The sequence below is a fragment of the Corvus moneduloides genome, chromosome 17 (genome assembly GCF_009650955.1).
Source record: "Corvus moneduloides isolate bCorMon1 chromosome 17, bCorMon1.pri, whole genome shotgun sequence".
Taxonomy (NCBI): domain Eukaryota; kingdom Metazoa; phylum Chordata; class Aves; order Passeriformes; family Corvidae; genus Corvus; species Corvus moneduloides.
This window is the reverse complement of record NC_045492.1, coordinates 10,452,658-10,480,018: the sequence shown is the minus strand read 5'-3', so window position 1 is coordinate 10,480,018 and position 27,361 is coordinate 10,452,658. Positions and strand designations below refer to the sequence as shown.

Here is a 27,361-nt window from a genome sequence, read left to right as displayed (position 1 = left end):
CACCAGTTTTTTACTCCTACCAAATGCAAGTAAAGAGCCCAGGACACTCTCAGATGTGATCTTCATGCAAATTGTGTGACTGTACACTGTGTAATGGCTTTATTTTTGCTTGTTGAATTGGACTGAGTGGTTCCAGGTCAGTGCTTAGGGATCCCACAAAACCACTACAGCACATCCTGCCCTGGAGGTCCAGGTGGCTTCCAAAGACGAGCGGGCGAGCCCAGTGAGAGCTGCCATGGCAAACTTTGAGGCAGGAGTTTACCCAAATCTTGAAAAGTTCTTATTCCACAGAAAAATTCTCACAATTAGCATTTCTTTTTTTCTTGTTGCTGTCAAGTTATTTATAAATGTTGCTCCTGGAGATTCAATCATCCCCGTCTGAGCACAAGGATAGTTTTCCTGGTAGAACATGAAGTATCTGGTTTCAGGCAACTACACTGTAGGCTTAAATATTTTAGAAAGGATTCATTAAAAATAACAGCAAAGGAAGAGCAGCAAAACACCATTACCTACATGAATAAATTTTTAATGAAATATTACCTGGTTCTCATTTCGTGATAGAAACCTATTCTCTTGGGATTTTTCACAAGCAAAATGAGCATAATTACTTTGAAAGGCCTACATGCATAAATACGATACACATTTTAATGTTTTTACTTCTGTAGAAACGTAATTGCAATAACATGTCTACCAACACTGTGTCTCTACATTATATTATGTCTTTTGTCAAAAAAGTTATGCATACACCTGTGCACACACAAACAAAAGCCAGGGTTTTGTCCCAAATATTTAGAGGCTGTGTGAAATATTCAGAAAATATTTAAATACTTGATCTGATTTATAAGATACACTCTTAGGAGGTCAGTTTTATGAGTTACTCAGAGGTGAAATTTATCTGTAATTTAGATAGAGGTGCTACATATCCAGGGATAAGATTTGCCATCGAACTTCAGCTGAAACAGAGCCCTCGACTTGTTTGCACATTGAGTGAGTAGGTGATCTGAACAAAAAGCTCTGGGTTTCACACTGTGTCTTCCCATTTGTCACAGGATTACGATTTAAGCCAGCTCCAGCAGCCAGAGACCATGGATCACGTGCTGAACAAGACACCCGGAGTCAGAAGGGTGGATGAAAGACCTATTGGTGCTGAACCGCAGTATCCTATAAGACCAGTAATCCCACATCCGGGGGATATTGGTGATTTTATTAATGAGGTATGTTCTATAGGAGGTCCTGTGTCACATCTTCAAAGCTTGATTAGCCAGCTAAAGTCAGGTTTCCCTGACTGCACAGACCAAGTGGTGTTACTGCTCACACCAGAAGTCTGATGCCAGCCAGGGAAAGGATTGGCGTGAGCAAAGTATGCAGGGCTTAGCTTAATGAGGGCATTGAACCAGCAAAAAGCCCAAGATTTCTGTCCTGTGCGTGTCACAAACACCATGCTTTTCAGCACCTGGGCAGAGTGAGCCATTTGTGGCTCCTCGACTTGTAATTATTTCAGCGGTCTGTGCCTTCCTCGTAAGCTCTGTTTGGTGTAAAGCCTCAAAGAGTTTGCAGCACAGAGAGACTCAGATCAGAGAGAGCTGCTTTATTTTATGTTAGATTACTGCTCCTTTATCTGCCTGTACAAATATCTATCCATTTGGTATTTCTTATCTCAGTTTTAGTTTTGAGTGATTGAGTAGTTACAAACCAATCAATGCATTATTTCCTCCGTGGCAAAGCATGCTATCCATTTCCTAAGCCAGAAAAATAAATGTTACAGCCATTTAATTCTATTATTACATGCATTTCCTGCTGTGCTTTTCTCATTTTTATCATTAAAATCCCTTCTTCCTTTGTCCCTTTGCCCATCCTTCACTCACATTTACACACATCCATGCGTGTGAAGACTCGCTCTTCTTACACACGCCCCTGCTGCTGAAACAGCTCCCATCTCCCCACGCTAAGGCCAGGGCTTCTGAAGGTGGTTATGTGGAACATTTGCTTTATTGCAGGGCTATTCCACCAGGCTTTTCTTGACGCTGGGCTCTGCAGCAAAGCAATTTTTTTTCTCCATATCCCGAGGCCATTTCCATGGCCTGCCTACACTGCTGCCCACACCGCAAGGAGTAGCAACACTCCCCAGCCCTCAGCCCAGGATTCTGCACCCCACACCTGCCCTAATTGCAGAATTTGCTTTTTTTATTTTGTTTTCCTAAAGGAATGAAAATCATCAGAATTAAAATATTGGTGGGAGAAGAAGGGTGCTGGTTTTTGTTTCATTGGCTAAGCCGGAAATCTCAACAGGCAACCCCAGAAAAGGCACACTGGCTGGAACAGAAAGCTTTCCAGATCCAGAAAAGGATCAACAATGGAAATAACTCCCCTGCCATTCAATACAACTCCTTTTCAGGGACACTGGGAGTTACTGGGTTTTCTGCTGGGGGCAGCTGAAAGGTCTCTACCCAGAGGTGCATCTGGGAAGCCCTGGGACCCTCATTTTTCTCTTTTAGCTTTGCTGCAGGGATCGCAAACATCCCCCCAGCCCAGACCCCCTCAAACCCCGTGGTGGGCATTAACACCATGTGTTCACCCCACCAGGGCCTGCGTGCGGCCGACAATGACCCCACAGCCCCCCCCTACGACTCCCTGCTCGTCTTTGACTACGAGGGCAGCGGCTCCACCGCCGGCTCCGTCAGCTCCCTCAACTCCTCCAGCTCCGGGGACCAGGACTACGACTACCTGAACGACTGGGGGCCCAGGTTCAAGAAGCTGGCGGACATGTACGGGGGAGGAGAGGAAGATTAAACTGACCTCATCTTATTAAAAAAAAAAAAAAAAATTTAAAAAAAAAAAGAAGAAAAAAGTTTAGGAATAAAAAAAAACAAAACAACAAACCCACAGACAACGTTAACAAAAAGAGCCGATGCAGGAGCAAGAACTGTACAGATGTGGCAGCTTTTTTAATTAATATCCCCTGCTGACTGTATTGTTATTTTTAGTGGTGATATAGGAGGTTTCTTTTTTCCTTTTTTTCCTTTCTTTTTTTTTTTTTCTTAGAATATTGAGCTGTCTCGCATGAACACTTGTCTCTGCTGCAGGTTTCTTTTTGGGTTTTTTTTTGTTTTTTTAATGTCAGCTGGGATATTGCTCGTTTACCTGCTTTATGACTAAAGAGAGTGAAAGGCACTCTGTCTTAACTTGAATTTCTTAGAACAGAAGCACTGTTTTTAAAATATATATATATATATATATTTGAAAGTGCCTTTTGGTGCATGTGTCAGATTCCCTTCAATCTCAGGAGTGATGAAAACAAACATACAACCATCCTGGGCAGCACTCCCTGTGACCCTAAGCCAGTTCTAGCTGGGAAGGAGTTAACAAAAAGGAACTGTGGAGATTGTTTCTTTTTTGCCTTTTTTTGTTTCGTTTGGTTTTGTTGGTTTTTTTAAGGGGGTGATTCATTCTGGGGTGGAAGAGGATTGGGGTGGGGGGGGAAAGATGTTTTGAGTCAAAATCTTAACAGCCATCTTTAAGCCTCAGCAGGTGGTAAACTAGTCATCATGTTGTATATAATTCAGTGTTATCAGATGCAAAATACTGACCGGGGGCTCTGCTGGCCCCTGGTCACACTCAATGTAGCTGCATAGAACTATAGCATTGATAAAGCCTTTGGTTATTGCAACAGGAATCTCCGACAGCCCTTGCCTAAACCCTACAAAGTAAATCGTGACATGACCAAAGGCCCATCTGTTTGTTTTTCTGCTATCACCGTGTTTTGGCTCCCACGACCTCGTGAGCGACGGACACAGCGGCGGGGTGAGGTGGTGGTGGTGGTGTCCCACATCCCTGAGGATGCCCAGCACCGGTGCTGCTCTCCTGGGCTGAGGCAGGGCTTGTGCGGCGGCTCCGCTCGCGGCCGAGGCAGTGCGAAGGACAGGGACAGGTTACCCACACTCTTCCCATCCGTAAGTATGGAGTTAGTCTAGTACCACATTAATGCCTTGGAGCATTAGTAGCCAAAGCTCAACAACATCGTGTAACTCAGCTAATGTGTGTCCTTTCTATTTGATGGGTAGGCGCTGCTATCTGTAGTAAATGTGTTTTTTTGGAGAAGAAGTGCAACGAGGGCCTGTTAAGTATCTTGTGGTTAATATGCTCAAGCATTGCCAAGTAAGCAAGAGGTTTCACAGCATCCAGGCATAATTCAACATCAGTATTATAAATGGTAGCAAACTACCTAGTTTATATGTAGGGTCAGTTTAACCAATAACAAATAGTTATTAGCATTTTTTATTATATTTTTCCTTTACTGATTTGGACTAGTGGGTTTATGTCTAATGTTTGTAAAATGATTTAGACTGCATGGATGTGTAATATAAACCACATTTAATGGATTATGAGCCACTTAATTAATGTGCTATGAAATCTTGGATTACCTGTGTTTTATATTCTGCAGACGATTTTGCAGTGGGTTCGCTAAAACTTGTAAAAGTGCTTAGATATATTTTCCTTTAAATCCAAGAATGTGCACAGTATTGGAAGGTGATTATCCGGGGGATAATCATGCTTTTTTTGATATATCTATTAATTCTCAAGTTGAATGCTAAGAGTTAAAGGGGGGGAGGCGGGGGGAGCGAGCGCGTGCACATGAGAGCGAGAATGAGAGGACGAGAGTTTGTGGTGATGAGTGGGCGCCTTTCAGAGGGTAAACTGGGCTGCAAGATCGTCTCTATAGATTTTTGAAATGCTCCTAGTGCATTTTATATTTCATTGTATCATATTTTCTATAAAATGCAATTTCTGTAAATTAATGAGCATTTGAAATGTGTCTTGTATGAAGTGGAATGTGGTAAAAGTCTGCCCGAGGGGACTTCAGCATTACCAGGATGTTATTAATTACTGAGGGTGAGATCTTTCTTTTTGTCTTGGTCAGTCAGTTGGTCAGTCAATGGGTCAGTTTGTCATGGCTTGGAGAGCAAACTCACTCTCACCCAGGGTTCTTGAGGAAACCAGGAGGCAAAAGTGTGGACCTCAGAGGAGGGGGACAGCGCTGATGGCAGCAGCAAGGTGAGGATGTCACACCACAGGCATAGGCTGGCAGCACGTGACACTTTTCCGGTTCCTATTTTGTAGTTGTGATCTCAGTCGTCTCGTGTGACCACCATGAAAGTCTTGGTTTGCTTCTGCTGTGTGCTGTCCCCCTCCTCTTGACCACTCTTGGCAAACCTCACAGCCTGTCCCCAGCTGCCTGGCACAGAGGCTGCATGGTCCCACAGCCTCTGTTCCTTACCCATGGCGCTCTTGATTCTTCTCCTTTTCTTTTGGAAAAGCCATGGGCTGGAGTATTTCACCACCGGGGCTTTGCACCTCTGCAGAAACTGCCCAGGCAGAGGCATAGTGAATAATAAAAATGCACTTGGTGTTTCTTGCTGCTGGTGTCCATCGCCGTAACCTCATCACCGACACAGGAGAAGGATTCAGCTCGAGGGCTGGGTGATGCCGACGGTTCTCCGTCCATTGGGTTGGTGCCATTGCCTCCCAGCTCCGTGCGGCTCCTGGAACGCTCATGTGGATCCCACAATGCCAGGTCTCTGCTGTGAGCTGTGCCCTGCCATCCACCTGGCACCACTTACCTGGGAGCAACAGTTCAATCCCTGCTCCAGAGCGCTTGGTGCTTGACATCCTCTGTGGCTTTGGCTGGGATGAGGATTTCAGGTAGGGAAAGGGCTGGCAGCGGTGTGGGACAGCAGCTCCGGGCCATCGGCAGCGCACACAGTCCCCAGCGGTGAAAGGAGCGACTTAGCCATGAAGGGGATGTTGTCTGACTTCAGCTTGCCTAAACATTTCAGGTTTTTAAGAACATTTATGCAACCTAAGTCAAACAAAACTGTTTGAGCGATTAAAAGTAAACCAACCTGTTTCCATTGGCAACTTTTTTTAAATCAGCGGATATTTTTTCTGCAGCATTTGCAATCCAGCCATTCCAATCCCATGAGCCTATAAATCAAACCAACCAGGTTATTGTGTTTTGACCCAGTTCTGCTCAGTCTCCCTCTGCAGGACTTCTCCCTCCTCTTCCTTATTTTCCTCTTCCCCTTTCTCCTCCCTGCATCCTGACCCCCTGAGTCTTACAGCCCCACAAGCAGCAGCAGCAGCATCAGGCCCCTTTTCTCACAGTGGGACCAGTGTAAGGTAAGCACGGGGCACATCCAGCAATGAAAACAGATCACTTTTTACAAACCTCTCTGCTTCCTAATATTACTGATGGTTTGTAATCCAGCTAAGGAAATTTACGTTAATCCAAGGGGTCCCATTGACAAGATTGCCATCACTCTGTACCCCTCTGATCCTCATTGATGTGACATGGTGACAACCAGCTGCAGCTGGAGGTGATGGTGACTCAAAAGGAGCTGTGGTGAGCAAAGAACCCTTTGGCTGAGCCTGCAGTTGCTGTTAATTCTGAGAAGCCACAGGAGGCTTTAGTGCATTGAGACCAGAGTCCCTGTTCCCTGACTAATCTAAACTAAAACATTACACTAACTGAAGAAGTGATCCCCACTCTTTGTACACTACAAGGCAGTGGGGAAGGACTTGATTTCAGGCAGGTGGAGGGGATCCTGTCCCTAAAACACCACTGTCCCGCCCTATTACCCCATAGCACTGCCAGGGGACACCACCACAGCTCTCCCTGCTGCCTAAGGGATGGGGACAGTGAGTTCCCAGGGCACTGGGGCCGGACACGTCTGGTGGTCTCCCTACCTCCTAAGGATGAGGATTGCACATCCCCAAGCCAGGGACCGTGCAGATCCAATGTCACAGCTGTACCCATAGCCACCCCTGGCAGAACATGACCCACAGCCCTGGTGGTCTGTTTATCGTGTAGCCTAAAATTGGGAGCCACATCAGTCGCAGAAATGCTTTGCAGGGCAAGGAGGAGATTCAGCAGGTAATAATGACAGTAAATAGGCAACTCTGTTCTAGGTGTCCCACATTCTAGTCATGGTTTCGCTTCTGGTTTTGTATTTTTTTTTCCATTTTTTTTCCCTTCTTTGTTGGACCAGGCGATGCCGTTGGCAGTTCTACAATGGTGATGGGGTTTTTAGGGATAGTCAGGTCCAAATCCAGTCTTTAGAGGTGGGATTTCAGAGGTGGCTGTATCGCCTGTAACTGCTCCACGTAGGGTGGACGCTCAGGCATTGAAGAATGGTAATGGTCAGTGCAGCGTCTGTACCACACAATATGCCAAGATTGCAACTTTGTTTAATCTAAAAAAAGAAAAACATTAATTAAAGGTAAAATACAGAACGTTTATTTGTGATGTCTTTTGGAGTTCTTCATTGTAAGTGTGAAAAAAAAATATTGGGGGAGGGGGGAAATGCTGTGTCACGACGAATGCAAGTGTATAAAACAGCAGCCAGACAACGTAGGCGTCTCCCACGCAAATTAACTCGGTTTCATGGGAAAATAAAAGTCTTTCCAGTCCACTCCAACCCCACATACAACTGTTCACACACAGTGTACATAACGTAGTTAGTGCTTGAAGCTACAAATCTAATAGGGGAAAAAACAACAACAACATATAGATGTATAATTGGAGCACTTTCTTTTTATTTTTTTTTTATTTTAATGATGATTTTGCATGTTTCCTTTCCGATGGAGAAGCTGTGTAGCAGCCCGCATGAGTGTGGTTGTTCTCAAGGAAGACTTCTGCTGTTCTGCTGTATTCACGCTGAAGCGCAAAAGCAAAAGTTTGCGTCCGTTAACCCAGTTCAGAAACCTTTTTTTGTAACCGTCAACAGCACAAATATTTTGTATTGTTGTTTGTACCATTTTTGTACCAAAAACAAAAGAGGAAAAAAAAAAAAAAGGGAAGAAAGTAAATGTTTTCAATGTGTTTTTAGTGCCACTGCAATCTTGGTTTCCAAACTGAGTGACAGGTTTGCTGATTTATTGTGTATCAAAGCTGAACTGGCGCACTGACGCCTGGCTCCAGTGTAATAAAAATAAAGTCCCCCTTTTGAATAGTCTCACTTGCTTTTTTATTATTTTTTTTTAATTTTTTTTTTTAAATTTCATTTTCCTTCCCCGTATGTCCACCCCAAGCTCAGTCACTGCTCATGGCTCTTATACTCACAGTGAGACAGCAAGGGGCGGTCTGGCTGCAGGTGTGGGTCCAGGTGCACAGACACCAGTGGGGTTTTTGGAGATCCTGTGTGCTCCTGCAGGAATTTGCATTCATTCATTAAAGGCAGGAGCGTGGCTCTCCTCTGGCCCGTGTCGTTGTTTGGATTATGGATGAGGTGGTGCAGGTTCCTCACACATCCCAAAGCAACCCATTTCTGCTGCACTAAACTGTTGGTGCAAATAGTTGGGTGGTGATTCCACTCCTGCAGCACCAGATCTTTGTGCTTCACTGCAATTCCAGCATATTCAGGGGTCTTTACTTGCTCCTAACACATTGGTCACCCCTGACTGCTACATCAGGACATCCAGCCCCTCCACCTGCCCACTGCCCTTTGACTGCCAGGGAGCAGGAATGGTCCAAAAAGGTCTTAAGGAATGACTGAGCACCCTGGGCCAGCTGATGGCTTGCAGAGGAAACCCGAGCTTCCTTCTCCCAGTTGTATTTCTCCACCTTCTCTGCAAGTGCAGGAGCAAAGTCACGACTGGAGATGCTGCTGTAGGTGAGTGTGCAAACCCTTCATGTCAGCGTTGCTGTGCACAGCAGCACTTCTCCTTCAGGACCATCATTTCTGCTTTTCTTCGGCTGCTCCTCCCTGGCAGTTTCACCCCTAGAAGGGGGCACAAACACTGTGCTGCTGGGCTGAGTAGCAAGTGCTGGGCACATAATTAGCAATTAGTGCTGGCAGCCATCACTCACGGTGCCCTGGGGACTTGTCCAGGCCCTAGGTGGACAGCTGGGTCCACCCCAACTCACCCCAACACCAATGCACACATGCCATGAGTTGGTGAGGCCTCAGCAGATCCTGGGGCTCACTGGGGCCAGGAGGACACACAGTTCCAGCGATCCGTGGAGCTGTTCTGGCCAAGCGCGTGGAAAGCAGCGCTGTCTCATTTTTAATAAACATTAAGATGAATGCAAATCCTGTACATGGCAATTTACTTCCCCCGGAGTCAGCTAAGAATATTTTATTGATAGTTTTGCTAGTTCTCAAGCTGTTCTGTTTCTTAGAATTATCTTTAACTACTGAATAATGCAAGACTGTTGCATCACAAATATTAGTTTCTGCTATCAGTGGAAGGCTGGGCTCTCATCATCGTGTTATTAGGCTCTTATCTGCCTGCAGAAAGTCTTGTTCCTCAAATGATTTAGCTGCGTGCTTAACTTTGACCATGTGAATAGTTTTCCTAAGCTGATGGAAACAGTTGCCCTCCCCTAAATCCAGGGACTTTTGTACCAAAATTAAAAATAACAACAATTACTATTACAGTTATTATTGTAGGCTCTTGGGTTGGGGTTTTTTCTCCCAAGTCAGATTTGAAATAGAATTTGGTTCAGATCAAACTGAAGCACACAGGGATTATGATTTTTTTCAATAAATGAAATAACTGAACTTTTCTTTGTTCTCCAGACTAAAACCTTTGCATTGCCAAGGCCCTTTCCTTCCCATCCCCACCGCCCACCCCCACATCTCTTTTTAAATACAGAACAGGTTTTTTAGCCAAGAAGATCAACCCTCACTCTGTATGCCATACTGCACTACTTTCAAAACAGCCCCTGGGTGAGGGCCGGAGAGGCATTGGGAAGGTGAAATGTTTTATTAATCACTGGCCAAGATGTTTACTAGGCTCAAAAAATATTTATATTAAAAAGTAAAAGAACCCAAAGGCCTCTTTTCTGGGAAATTCATTCCACGTGTAAAGAAAAATGTGCTCAGCTGTACTGATGACATGGTGAGGTCCTGTGTGCAGCTGAGCACCTTCACAGTCCCTCGGTGTGCACATCCCTTCTGCCCAGCACTACCATGTACTGGTGCTGACTGAGACTGAGCTTTGGCCTCTTTCCCTGCATTTATTATTTATCAGTAGGGTCAAAAACGCTTCAGAGGACCAGGATGGGACAGACAGGGGCATGTGGACACCTGTGGGAAGCCCAAGCCCAGCTAAGTAGCTCCCTTAACTAGTTCACTTGAAAATACCCCCAATGCTTCTTCCAGCCACCAGAACAGCAGCACCACGCCAGGAGCACTCAGGAGTTCCAGGAGCAGCATTTCCTCTTAATGTGGGATAAACTGAAAGGATGGGGACAAGCAAGGGCACCCAAAGAGGACAGGCTTCAACAGGCACTGCCCTCTGCTCAGATGGACCTAGCAGTGCTCCAGTTATTATTTATGGTGTCCTCTGCTCCTGTTCAGGGCCGATCTGCATGGGGAAAGAGAGTTCATGAGACATTAAGGATTTGGATGTCGGTGCAAAGTGGAGAGGGGATGGGAGCTGGGTGCTCCCAGCCTGAGAGTCTGGGAACTAGGGATCCCCCACCAGCAGCGGGGCTGGAGCAGCTCCCGAGCAGAGGGTGAGGCACAGGTACCCTGGGACACGGGCAGCAGCACCGTTTCACAGCAGCAAACCCTTGTCCCGAGAGAGCTGTAGGATTTTCTCCCACTCCCCTCTCACCATGGTCGATGTACAGCTGCTCCGCACTCAGCGCCCCAGCACAATCCATCTCTCCTGCTCCTTGCCTCGCCCTCCCCCTCCCTGCTTTCTTTTTTTAATGAGAACAGATTTTTGTTCTCTTTTTTTGCTGCAATTCTCTGTGCAAGCAGGGCCACAGCAGTGGGGGGGGTGGCTGTGACAAGGGCAGTGTCCCCAGCATGGGTACACCAGTACAAGGTTACAGTATAGCACAGCACAGAGTAGAAGGTGAGAAGGGCCCTGTGCCATGGCCAGGACTTAAAGATACAAATTTAATAGACTCTCCTGGCTATCCCTGGGGTTTTGTAAAAAGCCAGGGCTTGCTGGCAGGTTTGCCCTCCCCTCTGCTGCCCTCATGCATCCCCTTCTCGATGGTAATCAGAGGACTGGGGAGGAGAGACGTCTCCATCAACACCTTTCATCAACCTCCTTGCAAAGGTGGTTTTTAAGCAAGCCTAACCCAAATGACCCCAAATCTTTGCTAAAATGCCTGGAGGCTTTGGTGAGCTGCACTCAGTTGACAGGGCTGGAAGGGAAACCTTGCTTCAAGGTTTTGTGTTAATTAGCAATCAGTGGCTTTAGGAAGGGTCATTTCCACCTGCAGCTAAAGGAAAGTGGTCCCCCCACCAGCTAATTGGGAATTCACAACCTGGGGCCTGGCTCTCACTGTGTGCAGAGCTGTGAACCCCAAACCACACACACTGACCCTACAGGAGGCGCATTTAGAGCAGCAGCTGCCATTCGAGGCATTTTTAGCCATTAAATCGCTGTGTAAGCAGCTCCTGGATTGCCTTGGTGAGCAAGATCCAGTGCCATGGACTTCCCTGGTGTGGTGCTGGCCTGTCACTGACACTTTTAAAAATCTGTCTTTAGGTCTGGCAATAAAAATGCAAAAGAATCATCATCTAACACTCGGTAGCTGCTGAACTGAGCTGGGCAGCCAGGCACAATGATTAGCTGGGAGGTGGGATGGGAAGGACAGATAGCTGGGCTGGGTGTGTCCAGTCAGCGTCATTCAAAATAGTTCAAACCTACCTTGGTTTGGAGAATTAGCACAGCCCCTCTGGTTTGTACTTATCCTGGCTCTGTTTTAGCCTCCAAACACTCAGAAATGTTGGCAAATAAAAACCAACAAGTTAGTGTTCACCCAGCAGTTTTCTTCGGGGAGATAAAGTCTCTCTCTACCTGTGGTAGAAGGTGCTAAAAGTGGATTGTCAAAAATCCCTGGCAGGCTGCAGAAGGAATAAGGCAGAACTGGGTCTCTGACAATACTCCCAATCTTCACAAGCCAGACTTACAATATCTGAGGCCACATGGAAGCTTTATAACCGAGTACATAATGACCATGCCATTAACCTGTGCTATCTATAGCCAAACTCATTACTTTATGAAGTAGTCAGAGTTACCTCAGAGTAGAAAGGGCAACCCAACTAATCCTGGTCTGTGAAAACCATATTGATTGGGATGGAGTGCAAATCAGACATACAGATATTTTCATTCGTGTGAGGACTCCCTGGCCTGTGTCTCCTTGCTGCTCCCCAGCTGAGGTCCTGGCACCCAGCTCACAGACTGACGTACATTTATCATCACAAATCTTCTCTCACGCTGTGCCTGGAGAAGGAGTGAGTACCTTGCTTTAACATAGTGCTATTGATCCTGAGAGCTCAAACAATAACCACCGGATAATCAGAATTCACCTTTTACCAGGAACTGGGATTGAGTTGCTTTTAGCATTTTGTAGGGAGGGAAAGGAATTCAGCACCCTGTGAAAAAGGCACATGAGCCACCACAGAGGAGAGGATGCAGGAATCCAGCCCCACAGATTACCCCAAATTCCAGACCTCAGGCAAAAAGCAGTGTCAGGAAGGCGATACATCACATCCCTATAGTACTGTATAAAATATTTAACTTCCAAGTACATTACCAAAGTGGTTTCTTTTGACATTACATTTGTGCTCGTGTAAAAGGCATGAAGCCAAGAGCAAACATCCATCCCAGAACAACCAAACATCGCTGCAGTGCCACGGCCGTGCTGGCTCAGGGGACCTGGGACAAGTCTGACATGAAATTCTCATTACCTCCTGCCCCAGTGAGGGATGCCACCACAGCCATGTGCTGTGCAAAGCCCCCAAGCCCTGGCTAAGACACACTCCTGAGTACATCAGGTCAGGGAAACATGTTTGTACAGGAGAATCCTGCTATTTAAGAGCCCCTGATCAAAAGGATTTTATCATCTTCCCTGCCTTGATGCAAGGAAACATGCAAATGGAGAGCAGGGCTTTGCTGCAGGTACCCAGCCCCCTGCAAGCAGGCAGTGCTTCGCTTCCAAGGCATGTAACAAATAGAAAAGGAACAACCTTTTCCTTGCCTAAAATGCTTCTCTAAATTTTTCACTGAGCATCTTAGCTTTCCATTTGTTCTGCTTCTGTTCATGCTTGTCTCTCCCATTTGTTCTTATACTTGTGCAGCTGCAGAAGGACCCTGGTGGCACTGAGGCAACTGCACATGTAGGGGGGGAGGGGTGGACCTGCTTAACTTGACATTTTACAAAGAAAACTATTTCAGCACAGAAAACTCTTCCCCCCCAAAAAATTAACACAAAACAGCCGTAAAAACAAACAAGCCAACAAAAATCAAAATATTTTCATCTCGACTTATCAAAGAAACAAGTGAGGCTTCAGCCAAATTGGAAATTATGTCCAATCATTGGGAAGTCCCTGGCTGTGCCACCTCTCTTCAGATGGAAGCTCAGTCCCAATCATTCAGGCTCCCTCCTTCTAGGGAGCCTGAATGATTGGGTAAGGTCTACAGGTAAGCCTGTAGACTTCAGCCACTAGAAGAGGGCTTTTTTAAGAGAAACTCCACATTTCATTGCCTAAAAACAAAGGTGAATGGACAAAAGGTGACGTCCAGGCTGAGCCTACCTTCTGCAGGGGAGTACCAGGGCAGGGTCCTCAAGGACCACTTTTCTCAAAGCATCCTAATGAGCACAGCCCACAACACAGAGGCTCCCAGCAGGCTGAGCATGGAGCAGAGGGCAACACTGGGTTATTTCCAAATAGATGTCTTTTTAGCAGGGTTTCTTAAGCAAAAGCAGCTGTGCTCTGCCTGCATCCCCCTTGCCTGCTTCCCCCTGCTCCTCACAGACAGCTGAACTCGTTGACAAAGAGAAGCTAAACTGAACAAAGCCAGAAAGGTAATTAAGCCCCTGTTACCTTTGTTCAGGCAGGAAAAGAGGTCTTAAACCTGCCCTGAAGAGGGATAAAACCTCCAAGAGGCCTTGCAGCCAGCTACAAGGAACCATGAGGGCCTCCACATCTATTGCACTGGCACTTGTGGGATGCCTTGTTTGCTGTGAGGTCGCTGTCCAGCATCCCACCAGGTGCTCAGAGTCCCAAAATAAGCCCTGTTCCTCCTGCCAGTGAGACGTGGTGGCACGGGGCATCTGGAGGAGCAGCATGTCACCTGCTGGGGTGAGGGCTCAGCAGAGCGGGGACCAGGCCAGGACCCAGCAGGGTTGGAGCAGCCAGGCAGCTCCTGCTTTCCCATCTGCTCCCCGAGCTGTGCGAGGGCTGCCAGGCCATGGCCCAGAGTATTTCAAATGTCTGAAAATCATCCCATGGGCTCCATCCTAGTTATTTATAGGAGCTTATTCTCAAAAATCTCAGTGGGGATTGGAGCCCTGCTATGCTAAATCCTCTCCAAACACATATTAACAGACTCCAGACTGGGCTCTCTGCTCAAGTTACAATTTAAAGTCCGCATGGAGATGGCAGGTCAGAAGCAATCCTTCCCCAGGAATGTGCTGCAGACCTCAAAATATTCATTGCCATCTGTCCTTTTTATGTTGTGGGTTTATAGAACCCTTCTCAGAGTGAGTCCTGCCCTGGGCAGGGTGATGCCAAGACTCCTGAGGAGCATTCAGCAGATGATAATGGAATTGCACTGCCCAGGAAAAGCAGTTTCCTGGTGGAGACAAAGCCAGAGTGGGCTGGGTAATCCTGACAGGCTGCCTGCTCTGGGACAGCCTAATGCTGCTCCTTGCAGACAGAAGGTCTTTTGGACTGATTGCATTATAATTTAATCCATCCTTCAGCGATTTTAGCTCTCAAGATTGTTGTTATTTTACACCTCAGCAGAAGTTCACGAGGAACAAAATGAGGTTGCGATCCTCTAGGGGAAGCTGGCAAGAGTCACAAATCCATCTTTGTGGATACAGATTTAAGCTTAGGTCCAAATAATTAGTTCTTTACCCAGGCCTTAAGCTAAGGAGACCATGAGTTCATCTGCAGAGGCTGCAGAACAACTTCCTAGGAAGCTGCAACACACTCACATTCCTTTTCCACACTCATTTATAAAGCAAAGGTTCCAAGCAGTGCTGAATGTGGCTCATAGTCAGGAGCTCCAGAACAGTGAGGGCAGGATGACCCAGAGCTCCTGGCTGCAATGCCAGGAGGGGCTTTCCCCATGGACCAGAGTGATACAGACAATGTCTGTGGCTGTTGGTTCACCATCAGAAAGTCCAGCAAGATGGGAGGAGGGAGGCTGCACCCACCTGGGAAGTCCAAGGGCATTCCCAGCAGCAGGTCTCTGCCTTTGGAAATTCATGATGAACCTCTAATCAGAGACACAGCTAAGAAAAGCCTGTTGTCAGTGCAAACAGAATGAAAGCCTTGGGAGATGGGAAGTCGCATCGTCCCTGTCCTCCCAGGAGTTGCTCCTTGCTCTCCCTGCCCTGTGGATAACATCTTTGTGGGGGAGTCCATGATGAAGAGCTGCTGTGGACCAGTGAAATGCTGGGCTTTAACTGGGCTTCATCTCGTCGCCAAAACACCCTCATTCCAGACACAGCCAAACCAAAGGCAGGGCTGAAGGATCCCCCATATACCAGCCTTAGTAACAGGTATGTGCTCAGAAAATACCATTTTTCATCATTGCTCTCCTCTGTTATAGCAGTGATCAAATCTTTTCAGGGCAGGAGGGTGCAGTGAAATGGTGCTGGGGAAGGAATTGAGGGAAACAGTCTCCTGAAGGCAGGCAAAGGAGAGGAAGTCAGCCCAAAGATCAGAAAGTTAGCTACACAAATTTCTCCAGCTCACAAGGCAGGATAAAGCTCAAACCTCCCCTAGGCCAAGAGGATATAAACAGCCCCATTACCCTGAGCCACTTAAAGCCTTTTGGAAGATAACAGTGGTTCCTACCATCAGCTGCACACACGTGGGAATTCCCCTCACATTTGGTGAACCTTATTCCAGGAGCAGGTGCTGTGGCATTTGAGCTCGTGGGATTTTGATGCCTGACCATACACACATTTCTCCCTCTGCACAGAAATCCTGCCCAGCTTTTCCGGTGATCCCTGCACAAGAGGAAGAGCTGGATCTATGGAGAACACCTGAAGTGCTGCACGCACCTTAATCTTGGACCAATTTTGGACTTAACCCAACCAACCTGGACTCAACCTTTGAGCATCGAGCCCTGCATTACTGCACCAGACATGGGCTGAATTTGCCTCTCCACAAGCCAAATCCCAGGGAAGACCCTGCTGCCCTACAGCTGGGGAACTGCTGTCCAGGCATCACCAGGACAGGAGGTGTTTGCACCCATGGGGATATGGGGATATGGGGATGGGGCCACCTGACAGCCTCTGCCACCCCTCTGCAGAGCACCCTGCAGCCCCCCGGGCTCCCAGCCCTGGCTGAGCCCTTCCCCTCCATCCAAGAGGAGAAAAATCATGAGACCCCAGAATCCCCTGTTTGCTTCTCACCTTTCCTCAAATTCAAGTGGGATGTGTCCCTCCTGCACCCCCCTTCTGAAAGGGTGGTCGGTAAGTCCTCCATCCCACACACAGGCTACAATTCCCCCTTGTCAGGCTGCCAGGGAATATAAACCCACCCTGCAAGCTGCATGCCAAAGAGACCTGGCAAATTCAGCTCAAGCTTCATCCCTCCTGCTCCCCATAGGATGGCCCAAACCCATCAGGAGGCATTAGGACACGCCAAGCCTCCACTTCTCCACTCCTTCCCCTCAGTGGCTATGGGGACACCATGGGGTCATATTTCTCAGGCTACCACTGAGGAGTGATGGCTCTATCAGCCTCCCTCTGCCTGCCTGCACCTTCCCTTATTTATTCCCTGCTCTGAGCTGCGGCGTGTGGCTGCTGAAGCATTTGGAAGTTTGTGTAAAGGTTTTATTGCTTCATTTTTAACCTCTGCGCAAATGTCTACATCATTAGCTTGGGTTTTTTCACCCTTGATCACATCCCCTCTGTGCTTTTCTCCTCCTGGGCATCCCCATGCTCCTGTCCCTGTCAGGCAAAGTGGGATGGGGCCATGGAGGGGGAGATTTATTAGTGCTGAGGTTGTTTTTCTCAAGGAGGGAGTTAGTCCAGATTTTTTCCATGCCATACACAAAGGCATGCACACACAAGGTCTGGCTCTCCATCACTCACTTCATTCCCATGTCTTGACTCCTCAGCTGCAAACAAACCCATCCCCGTTCCTCTCCCACAGCCAATGAGTTGTTGTGAGGGTGGTAATGCAAAGCCAAGGCACACACAGCAGTATCCAAAACCTGCCCATTTAGTGATACCTGGCACACACAGCCCACTTTCACCATAAGAGCACCAAAGCCTGGCCTGGAAAACCAAAGCTGTGACCAAGATCACAGCCACCACTTCCCTCAACCCACTGGGACATCTGCTGGAAAGCAGACTTGTGGCAGGCCATGGCTCATTGCCAAGGCTGACAAACTGCACATTATCACTCATTTGTGATGCCCTGCTTTAAATTCCCACCAGCATGAGCCTATCCACCCCATGCCACTTTGGTAATGACCATGACAAACCTACAGGGCAGGAAGCTGGAGCTGGGCTGTGTCACCAACAGCCCCAAGTCCCCATCCCTGAGGAGGAGCTGCGGGAGATGCAGCCCCATCTTGGCAGCAGGGACCCCTTCACCACCTTCATTTCACATCTAAACCCACCACAGCAAAACGCCTGATCACATCCCATGCAACCAAAGGGTTAAAAAAGTGCAGATGCTGCAAAATTTATCATGCCCTGGCATTCCTGTCTGATCTCTGTGCTTTTCCACAGGTGATAAAGAAGCAGCGCAGATTCTCTTTTTCATTTTGAAGATGTGCTCCTGCAGCCCTGGGTACAAACATTTGCCATTTTCCCCTCACCCTGGCTGGACTTGGCACCATTTTCCCGTTTGAAAAGACCCCTTGTCCTTGTCAGCAGGTCTAACCCACACCAGGCACACAGCACCCAGGGACACACAGGCAGTGACTTGGCATTCCAATAATCTCTTGATTCCTTGGACTTCAGAGGCCAGTTTGCTGCCGCCAGTGGCAAAACTCAACCCCCAGGAACAGCGTGTTCAGCGTTTCCAATCATCTCAGACCACATCTTCAAGGTGGGGGATAAGATATGCAGAGCAAAATTCTCCCAAAGTAGGAATTCTGCCCCTGCAAATATTAGCAATGCAGGCGTTGTATGGGGGATTATCCACCGTCATGGCATGTAGAGGGAAGATGGATTTCGAGATGATAATAGGAATGACACACGTTGCATTTTCCCCTTTCTGCTGACACGCAATTTAGCAGTCACTGCAGAATTTTCTTCCCATTTCCGTTTAATAGCCAAGGAGCTCATGTTAATTCAGATAATCTTTCCCGCAGCACGACAAGGAAGGGTGCCTCTTCTGAAGCTTGTTTTCCTGTCTCAGTGGCTGTGGCTAATAAAAAAATATCTCCTGTGACTTCACAAAGGCCATGGAGAGCGTGGTCTTTACCACGCTAGCAAGCTCCACTTGACCCAACGTTGGGCAGAGTCAACAGGATTTAAAAATTAGGCCCTCCTAATAGCATCTCCTCCTAGGAGGGGTCCATGGAGGTTTCCCAATGCATTTTCAGGACTGAAGGAGATGCAGTGAGCGTCCTCCTGCCTGCCATCCCATCCCTGAGGCAGGATCCCCGTGGCAGGCAGGCCAGGCACTGGTGGGGACCCCGTGGTGACAGCGTGATGGGATACAGGGACATGGGGCAGCAGAAACACCTACAGCCGTCCCCAGCTCAGGGGCATGTGCTCCCCTATCCTCCCCTGCAAACCTCACCCTCAGAGGGCTGGGCAAGACAGGGGGCATTTTACATGTGCTGCTTGGTTTTATTCCAATTTTCCCATTTCCCCTTCCCCTGAGCGTGCCCCAACCCAAAGCCATGCTGACCACTGGATGTGGGCTAACCCTGGCCCTGCCAGCAGGAGATGGGAGCAGGGCTATGGCCTCCCTGATGTCCAGCTCTCCCCACGTGCCAGTGAAGGCGCTGTCTTGGCAGCTCACCCCAGATGGGAAATTGCATCCTGCTTTTATTTATGTATTTTTCCAACCAAGTGTAGCTGGCGGTCAGGCAAACCCACCGAGCAAACTTCCTCCTCGCTTAAACAAACAGCAAAATCATTACAAAATTCTCTCCTGTGCATTGGAGTTGCATATATTCACTTATCCTATAGAGCAGAAACATGTGGCATTGCTTAATTAAGGATGTGGGTGTAGAGGCTCCAGGAGCAGAGATTTCACATGCAAATCTCCTGGCTGTGAGCACAGCCAGGGTACATAGGGAGCATATTAATGCTTTTTGCAGCCAGCCCCCTGCTTAAATCAGTGGCTAAACCCAGTCTGAGGGAAGGAACTCCTGTCCTGCGGAATCCTGGGCTCTCTGCTCTTGCTGAACTTTATTTATTTACCCAAAAGCATCCCATGGATGGAGCTAGAGAAGTGAGGGCATCTCCGCACAGACCTCAGTGAATGCCAGCCCATCAGAAGTCCCTCCCTCATTCCTCTCCCTGCCCTGAAATAATGATATAAACCCAGCATTTTCAACTTCCTTTTTTTTTTTTTTGTGGGATATAATTCAGGTTATTGCCAAGAACTGCAAATTGTTTACCAGCCTTGTGCAAACAAAGACTCCGATCAGCCACAGAAGCACAGCCCTGGGGCTTTCCAGCAACCCAGAATTCTTTAATTACTTAACAAAAACTCAGACTTACTTTTTTTCTTTTTCTTTTTTCATTTTTTTTCTTTCCTTTAGTTGTTACCTTGGAAAACCACAATCCTGGATGCCTTCCATACCACACGCTGCTAAAAACATTGTTTAGCTATGATTTTGCCAAAGTAGTTCCCCAGCTGGGATTGAAGCAGGGCCGAAGCCATGCTCTGTCAGGAAGAGCTGCCTGGAACCAGCAAAGCAGCCTTGGCATGAACTTTCCTGGTGGTGAAAGTTTCTCCTGAACACACACGTGTTCTCGTGGACACACGGAATGAGCATCTCCTACAGAGCCTGGCAGCTTGCAGTGAGCACCCTCTAATTCCTCTCTGATTTCATACCTTGGTCTTTGCTCAGGTCTGGTTTGGGCCACCCCAAGAAGTGTTTTGGAGACAAGCAGACAAATGAGTTTTCACAAATGTCATAGGAAAGAAGAGCAGGCACTGGGAATGCACAGCGAGGCTCTCACAGGCAAAACCCATCTCTTCTCCAGCAGCAAGAGGAGGGAGAAAGGATTCACCATCCTTTAGCTCTCACCTAACACAGGCACCACCCCACCATAGTCAGGGAACAGCAAGGCAGGTGGAAGGTAAAGTTCACTAAAATTTTGTAAGATGCCTTATGTTTACCATCTCAGAAAAGCCTCCAGCCCCATTGCTTTGAAAAAATAATCCGCACATTTGGAAAAAAAACCGCTAAAACTTTTTAACAAAGGAGCCAAATTTGCATTGCATTAACTGAGGAGCAGTTCAAGGTGCAGAATAATTCATTGTCAGGCTCGGGGAGGCATCTGTGGAGGGTAAATAAGGCTCGTGCACAGCCGGCTCGGTGTAAGCTGTCATTGCAGCCAAGGCATCAGTCAGGAGAAAAACACAATGCTGGCGGATCTTGGAATACATAAATAAAACATGCTTACCACTTGCCATCAGCGAAAAGTTCTAAAAAAAATAAAAAAAAGCTGCCTTTCGAGCTCCTCCCTCACCCCCCTCCCCTTATCTCTACTGCTCCTCCTTGTAGCATAAATTCAGTTTTCTACATCTCTGTTTTCAGACATCCAAATGGACTCCAAGGAAAAGGAGGAGGGATGGAAAACAAACCCAAAAGTTTGGCGAAGCTATGAAAATGCTAGCTCAGCACAGAAGGATAGCATCAGCCTCATCACAGTGTCCCATGGTGATTCCCAGGGTTTGGGAAGAGCAGGAAGGGCATGGCAGGGTGGGCCAGGATGGGCTGAGCTCTCAGCATGCTGCAAGAATCATGATTTTCCAGCCTGGGCCCTGGACAGCCGTGACGCCAATGGCATCTCCCAGCCCTCTGGCAAATAACCCCATCAATTCCCAATCAAATCCCTGGCAGTGCCCATGTCGCAGTCAAATGCAGTAAATTGATTTGCCATAAGTCATATTTACCATCTCAGCCATAAATGTGTCAAACCCAATCTCTTTAACTGTAAATAATGCCAAAAATTCTGCTTTTTTTAGAAGCCTCCACTACAGAACCTCCAGCAGAGAGCAGGAAGTGCTGTATTAAAGCGTGGGGGTATCAGGGCTGTGTTCACAAAAAGATCTGATCCAGACAAGCTTTGCTTCATCCTCTGGGATCCACCATGGACGGGGAGGGCAACTGGGAGGTGGGATAGTGGCAGCTGCAGGATAACCCTGGGCTTCGTGCTGGAGGAAGGTGCTGGTGAGACCCCACACACAGCACTCCCCAGCAAAGAGAGCAAGGTCAGGAGGGAGGGCTGATATTGCCTTGCACTGGGCTTGTTTATCCTCCAGTTCCCAGAGGAATTGCACACCTAGAGCTGCTTGACACTGCCTTTTTGGATGATTTGATAAAGCACAAGGCAGTGGCTCTGAGATGGAGACTGCCCACTGCCAGCCCCTGCCGGTTCTGTCCCCACATCCTGAGTGCTGCAGTTGTGACTTCCAGAGCTCCCCGCAGCCGTGTGGATCTCTGCCCCACAAACAGGGATTTGGGCAGTGCATTGCTCACTGAAGCCATTCAGCTTGTCCAGGCTCTTGGTTTCCACTAAAATAGCAGCAGCACCAAACTCAGTGCACTGCCTAATACTCTGCTCTGCATCACGTCTGTGAGTCAAACACATCCGTCTCCAAAGTGCACTCCCCGGGCTGCTGCCAGGCCAGGGAGAGACAGGACTGCAGTAATTGATGTCAAACTGCCCTTCCTGCCGATGTTTTGGGGCTGATCTGACAGTACCAATGGAAATCGCAGCTTAGGTTTACGAGAAAGCTCTCCCCGAAAAGGAGCCTGAGCTCCTCTCCTCCCTCTGCCTATTTGAGCAGCAGTGGGAAACCTCCTGCCACATCCCTCACCTCCTCCCTGTCTGTCAAGACCATCTTGACGGTGTTTCCCTCCTCCCCTCTCCTTTCTTTGCACTCATTTCTCTTTCCGTCATTCTCCTGTCTCTGCTGACAGGATCAAAGCTAAACCCAAACCCATCTAATCAAAATCATTCCCATTTCTGTGGAGTTACACAAGAAAATCAGGGTGTGAGGCTGCAGGAGTGGCCCTTTGGCACACGGGTAAGAGCACCAGTCCCTTCCTGCAGCCCTCCCCAGCCTCTCACTGTCACACGATCACCAGAGCTCCATGTCCAAATCCACCCCACCAAATGAGACCCACAGCTGCAGAAAGCAGTGGGTCATGAGGGCGAGGTCTCCTCCAGCCCTCTCCAGCAGAAAGCTCGTCCCTGAGCTGAGGAGCCCTGTGCCTCCACCCAGAGTGCCTGGCTGATCCCTGTGGAGCCCACAGAGACATCCATCACAATCCTGTCCCAGCCATGGCCCACAGCCATCCCTGCTGGCTGTCTCACTGGGCAATCCCAACAGGACTCTTGTTCTCATTGCCAAAGACCAGCTTGGGACATGGTGACCTTGCTCCCACCTGGCTCAAAACAAACTTTTTTGGGCACAGGACCCATTCTCAGAGGATTTGGGTTTCTCCTGCTGTTACATAAAAGCTGAAGCAAAACCAAGCCTCTGCAGCAAGTGGAGGAGCTGCCGGAGGCATTGTGCTTGTGGTGGAGCAAAGGGCTCGTAGAACATCCTGAGTTGGAAGGGACCCACAGGAATCGAGTCCAGCTCCTGTCCAGTCCTTGCTGTAGACATCAGCATTCACTTCATGATATGGTTTAGTGGGCATGGTTGTGCCTATTCAAAGGTTGGGCTTGGGGGTCTTTTCCAACCATAATAGTTCTATGGGTCTAAAATTTCCATGTCTGCCTGACTCTCCCGCCTGCCCTGGTACACATGAACCACCTCCCACCCTGAAACCTCTCTGCCCAGCTCTGGGTTCCCCTCAGTATTAAATTGCAGGAGCCACAGACGGGAGAAATTCACACTGGAAATCAGAAATAAGGGCACTGCTTTGTGAACTTCCAGCTCACTGATGCTCTCCCTGATCATTAAAGCCAGCATCCTTTCAAGATGAGCACAAATCTTCCATTAAAAATGCTCCAAACCAGAAGGCACACAATGGAGGCAGCAATTAGGAGCAATTGCTGCATAAACAGAAAAATAATTGATCGGTATTTCTTTGGAAAAGCAACTGGGAAAGCGACTGAACAGGGGTGGAACAGGCTCCCTGGCCATCCCTGTGATTTGGACGTTTTTCACAGTTTTATATGGGGATAGAAGCAAACAAAAAAGGGTCTGTTGAATTTTGTTTGCTAAATGTTGAAAGATGGAATCATCAGAAAGCCTTGGGAAAAGACACTCTAGGTGGGAAGGACAGGATGGTCCGTGCTGAGTGAGGACAATTTCTGTGTCTACCTCTATAAATGCCACCAAGTGCCCAAAACACTGCTCTGGTGGGGCAAGCCACGGCCTGATGCATCACTTCTTTATTTTTGTAACAGGTTTTCCAATTTGTCGTGCCCAGCATCTCCTGGGCTTTGCCTGGGAGCTGTTGGTAGCACAGGAACCCTGGGATCTGTTCCTCCTGGTGGCATCTGTCAGGGGGGATGTCCCTCACCGGAGCAGGCTGGACAAACAAATTCACTGTTGCATATTCAACAGCACGAGTTTGCCTCCTGAACTCTAATTACTCAGGGTCTCTATGGGATCCTAAATGGACTTTGAGATATTTAATGAATGGACCATTAGTATTCCCTTGGTTTTCCATGTTCAGCAGTGTCAACATGTTTCTAATGTAAACCCTATGGCAGAGCTTCCCAAACGAGCCAGGCCCAGGGCTCCCTCCCAGCATCTCAAACTAAGCTTCCTGCTTTCCTCTGCTGCATCAGACCAAAGCCAATCTGACACAGCCCTGTGTGGATATGGATATGGAACAGTGGATATGGAACCCCCAAAAAGCTTATGCATTAGATCCTCGCAGCAGCAAAGCCTTTCTCTAAATCAAATAAAGAAGACATCCCCTTCCTCCCATCCGCTAGCAAAGTTTAAACTCCAAGGATAAAGTCTGCCACCAATTATAAGGAAAAATGTGCTGTGCTAAAGGATGCAGAGGGGAGGTGGTGGTGGTGGATGAAGCACAGCAGTGGGGGAAGAGCATGCTTGGACGCTTGATTTAATTTGGGCTGAGAATTACACGCTTATCTACATTTTTTTCCAGGCTAATTGGAAATTTCACAGCTTTTCACGAGTGGCCCACGGATGATTACCAAGGTACCTGGTTCTGCCGACCCCAGCAGTGCTGTGAGCAGAGTGGCAGCTGGGCAAAGTGTGGGATTGCTCCGTTCCAGCTCGCTGTGGACAGGGATGTAGGATGGCTCAGGCCAGCGTGGAGCCAGAGCACAAGGACAAGGTCAGGTGGTCATCCTGCCTTGGTGTCACCTCCTGGGGGAAAGAGAAGAGCAGCGCTTCCTGCCTCCCTGCCGTGGAACCGGTTGTAGGGCTGCGAAACAGCCTAATGCAAACACTAATTACCCTAATTCTGATACAGTCTAAACTTCCTACGCTCGGCTTTGTAACAGTAGCGTTTCTTTCCCGTCATCCGGTCGGGTGTGATTATATTTAGGAGAGAGGAAGCACAAGAAAGCAGAGCCGAGCTGGGCTCGAGCCACGGCGCGTGTGAAGGAGTTAATGCTTTGGAGGCTGCTTTCCTATTATCTCACACCTTAGTCACCATATAATCAGACATTGATCCAATATGCAAAGGAGACACTACATGTAAAAAAGTACTTGAAAGTTGCTTATAGTTTTGTTCCATACAGACAGCATTGATCTCCCAAAACATTGGCATTTCAAGGTGCAAATGAGTCTTTCCTGCCTCTTGCAGGCTTTTCTAATGCTTCGACTCCTTGTAAGCGAGGTTAAAGAAGGTGTGAGAGGCACTTAATTACAAACACACCGAACTCCTTTGACAAGTCCAAATGAGAGTTTGCCTAAGCAAGAATCGTTTCAGTCCCAGCACAGAGCCACCACAGGCTCTGAACTATGCATGGGGAGGTGAAGGCAGAATAATTTAAATAAAAGTCAGGGAAAACAAATCCTTTGACTGCAAAGTTCATCAAGGAGAGTTGCTGTTTTTATACAAAGCTACAGATCTCGAGGGAGGAAAGAGTTTGCAGATCCAGTGAGGGAAAAACACAGAAAATTTGCTCAGAAGTCTGAAACACAGGCTGAAATTAATAGTATAGGAGCTAACGCTTGGGTGAGTGCTGCAAGAAATAGCCACTGAATTTGGAAGCTGAATTTTTAAACGAACTCACCTCATTTAGGCTGTTCCTCTCCTCACATTCGCTTTCCATGAATATTCAAGCAGAGCAGAGAATTCGCTGGCAGGAATATTAGTGAGAGCAATGCCAATATCAGAGCATATATTAGCTGGGCCTGGAAGGGATTCACAGGAAAGTGCATTCCAGAGCCGTAATTGCACTCGGCGGTGCCCGTTCGGAGGGGCCTGGCAGTGCCCCCAGCGCTGGAGCCGGGGCTGGGCACGGGGCTGAGCACGGAGCCAGGCAGCTCCCGGGGCCATTCTGGGCTCTGGCACCTCCGCAGACACCGAGCATCCCCAAATGCACTGGCAGCCCCAGCCAAAGGTGCAAAACCCAAGGTGGGATAAAGGAGGCTGCAAAATAGAACCCGGGAGAGCCTCACCCCTAAAGCTCCTTCCAACCCAAGCTGTTCTATGCCCATCCCAGGATGGGGACACCAGGAGAAGAGCAGGATGCACCATGGGGACAGGGAACTGATGGTCCCTCTGAGTCTGTTCCTATTGATGAAGATGAAACCTGCCAGTGCTTTAGCAGATCCCATTCTCCTCAGGTGGGAATGGAGTGTATTTGTCCCCCCATGGCAGCAAAAATTTATTGATGCTCTTGATGCCTTTTGCTCAACACACTCCAATTTCTTTATCCAGCAGAGTGTTACATGGAAATGCAGACTGAAAGCCATGAAAAATCCTGGGTGGGACAGGGCTGAAGGATTTTCCTCACAGCACTCACAGGATGGGGTCTGCAGAACAAAATTTAAGGGATTTTCCTGCGTGTAGTCACACCTCAAGCCCACTCCCACCCTCCCTCTCCTCCAGCCAGCTGAAAGCACATTTTTGCTGAAGAGGGAGGAGGTCTGGTCCAGCATTCCCTTTTTTTGGCAATGTCCATATATCTTGGGGAGCCTATAGCTGATGAATTACATGACACGCCGAGGGAAGTGGCACTGAACATATGGCTCTGCAGTGTAATATATTCAGAGAAGTTTGATTTAAAGGTAGCAGGGAGGTAGGTGCAGGTCCCACAATCTGTTTAGGGGAAGCTGTGCCTTTCAAAGAATTTTGAGGCTATTTGCAGTGAAATTAGATGTGACACGGAGCCAAGCTCCATGAAACCAGTGCTGGGAGCGTGGGGACGATATCAAAGAAAACTGCAGGAGATGAACCACAGTTCAGGTGTGTCTGGACTGGGCTCAGGGGGGACTTTCCCACTGCTCAGAGGTCACACCACAGCAAGAGGCCCTGGTGCTGCTCATGCTAAAAGTCTGGATCGGTGTCAAGCAGTTTTCAGGGCTTTTTTTGAGCTCCCAAATCTTAAAACAAACAAACAAAACAAAAAAATAAGCATCAGAGACCATGTGCAATGTCCCCACATGTGCTGACTCCTGCCCAGGAGCAGGAGGGAGCCAATGCTGAGCCTCCAGCCTGCAGCAGGGACCTGCTGGTCAGACACAGGCTACTCCATGCAAGGTTTAAAAGAAATAATTGGATGCAGTAGTTTAAAACACACACAGCAGCATTCTGCTGGGCGGATGACCTTAATTAGACTGTAAAGTGTGGAAAACGTTAATAGGAAACAGTGCCTGCCTGGAGATGATAAATAAAATGCATTGATCTCTAAGTACCGAGCTGGCAATTCTTTGTTTGGAGGAAAACATATGATTAAAAGTAATCCAGCAGTAAATATAGCACAGCTCCCCTGCCCTCTACTGTGGGACAGGTTAGTCAGGCACATCCCTGCCTCTGGTGCGGGACCAGCTGCACGGAGCTGCAGGTCAGTTCTATGTAGGAGCTTGTGATTGTCCTTCCCAGCCTCAAAGCTGGGGTCTGTGAGGTCACTGATGTGCTGCTACTGAGGCAGAGGGAGATTTCCTTGGAAAACTCCACTTGAACTCACAGATGCCAAAGTGGGGAGGTCTTCACTCACCTGCCTGTATCGCCTCCATCTTTCACCTTGTGTCACCAGCAGCCCCTGGAAGCCTCA

General features: G+C 48.0%; 1 protein-coding gene across 3 annotated transcripts in view; it reads left to right on the top strand.

Moving 5' to 3' along the window:
* Positions 1-8,012, top strand: part of CDH4 (cadherin 4) — a 424,678-nt gene extending 416,666 nt beyond the window's left edge. For all 3 annotated transcript variants that reach the window (XM_032126957.1, XM_032126958.1, XM_032126959.1), the window contains 2 exons: positions 1,050-1,214; positions 2,584-8,012. In XM_032126957.1, the coding sequence (XP_031982848.1) occupies positions 1,050-1,214; positions 2,584-2,790 (372 nt within the window). In that variant the 3' untranslated portion in view covers positions 2,791-8,012. The remainder of the gene's footprint in view (positions 1-1,049; positions 1,215-2,583) is intronic.
* The last annotated feature ends 19,349 nt before the right edge of the window (positions 8,013-27,361 follow it).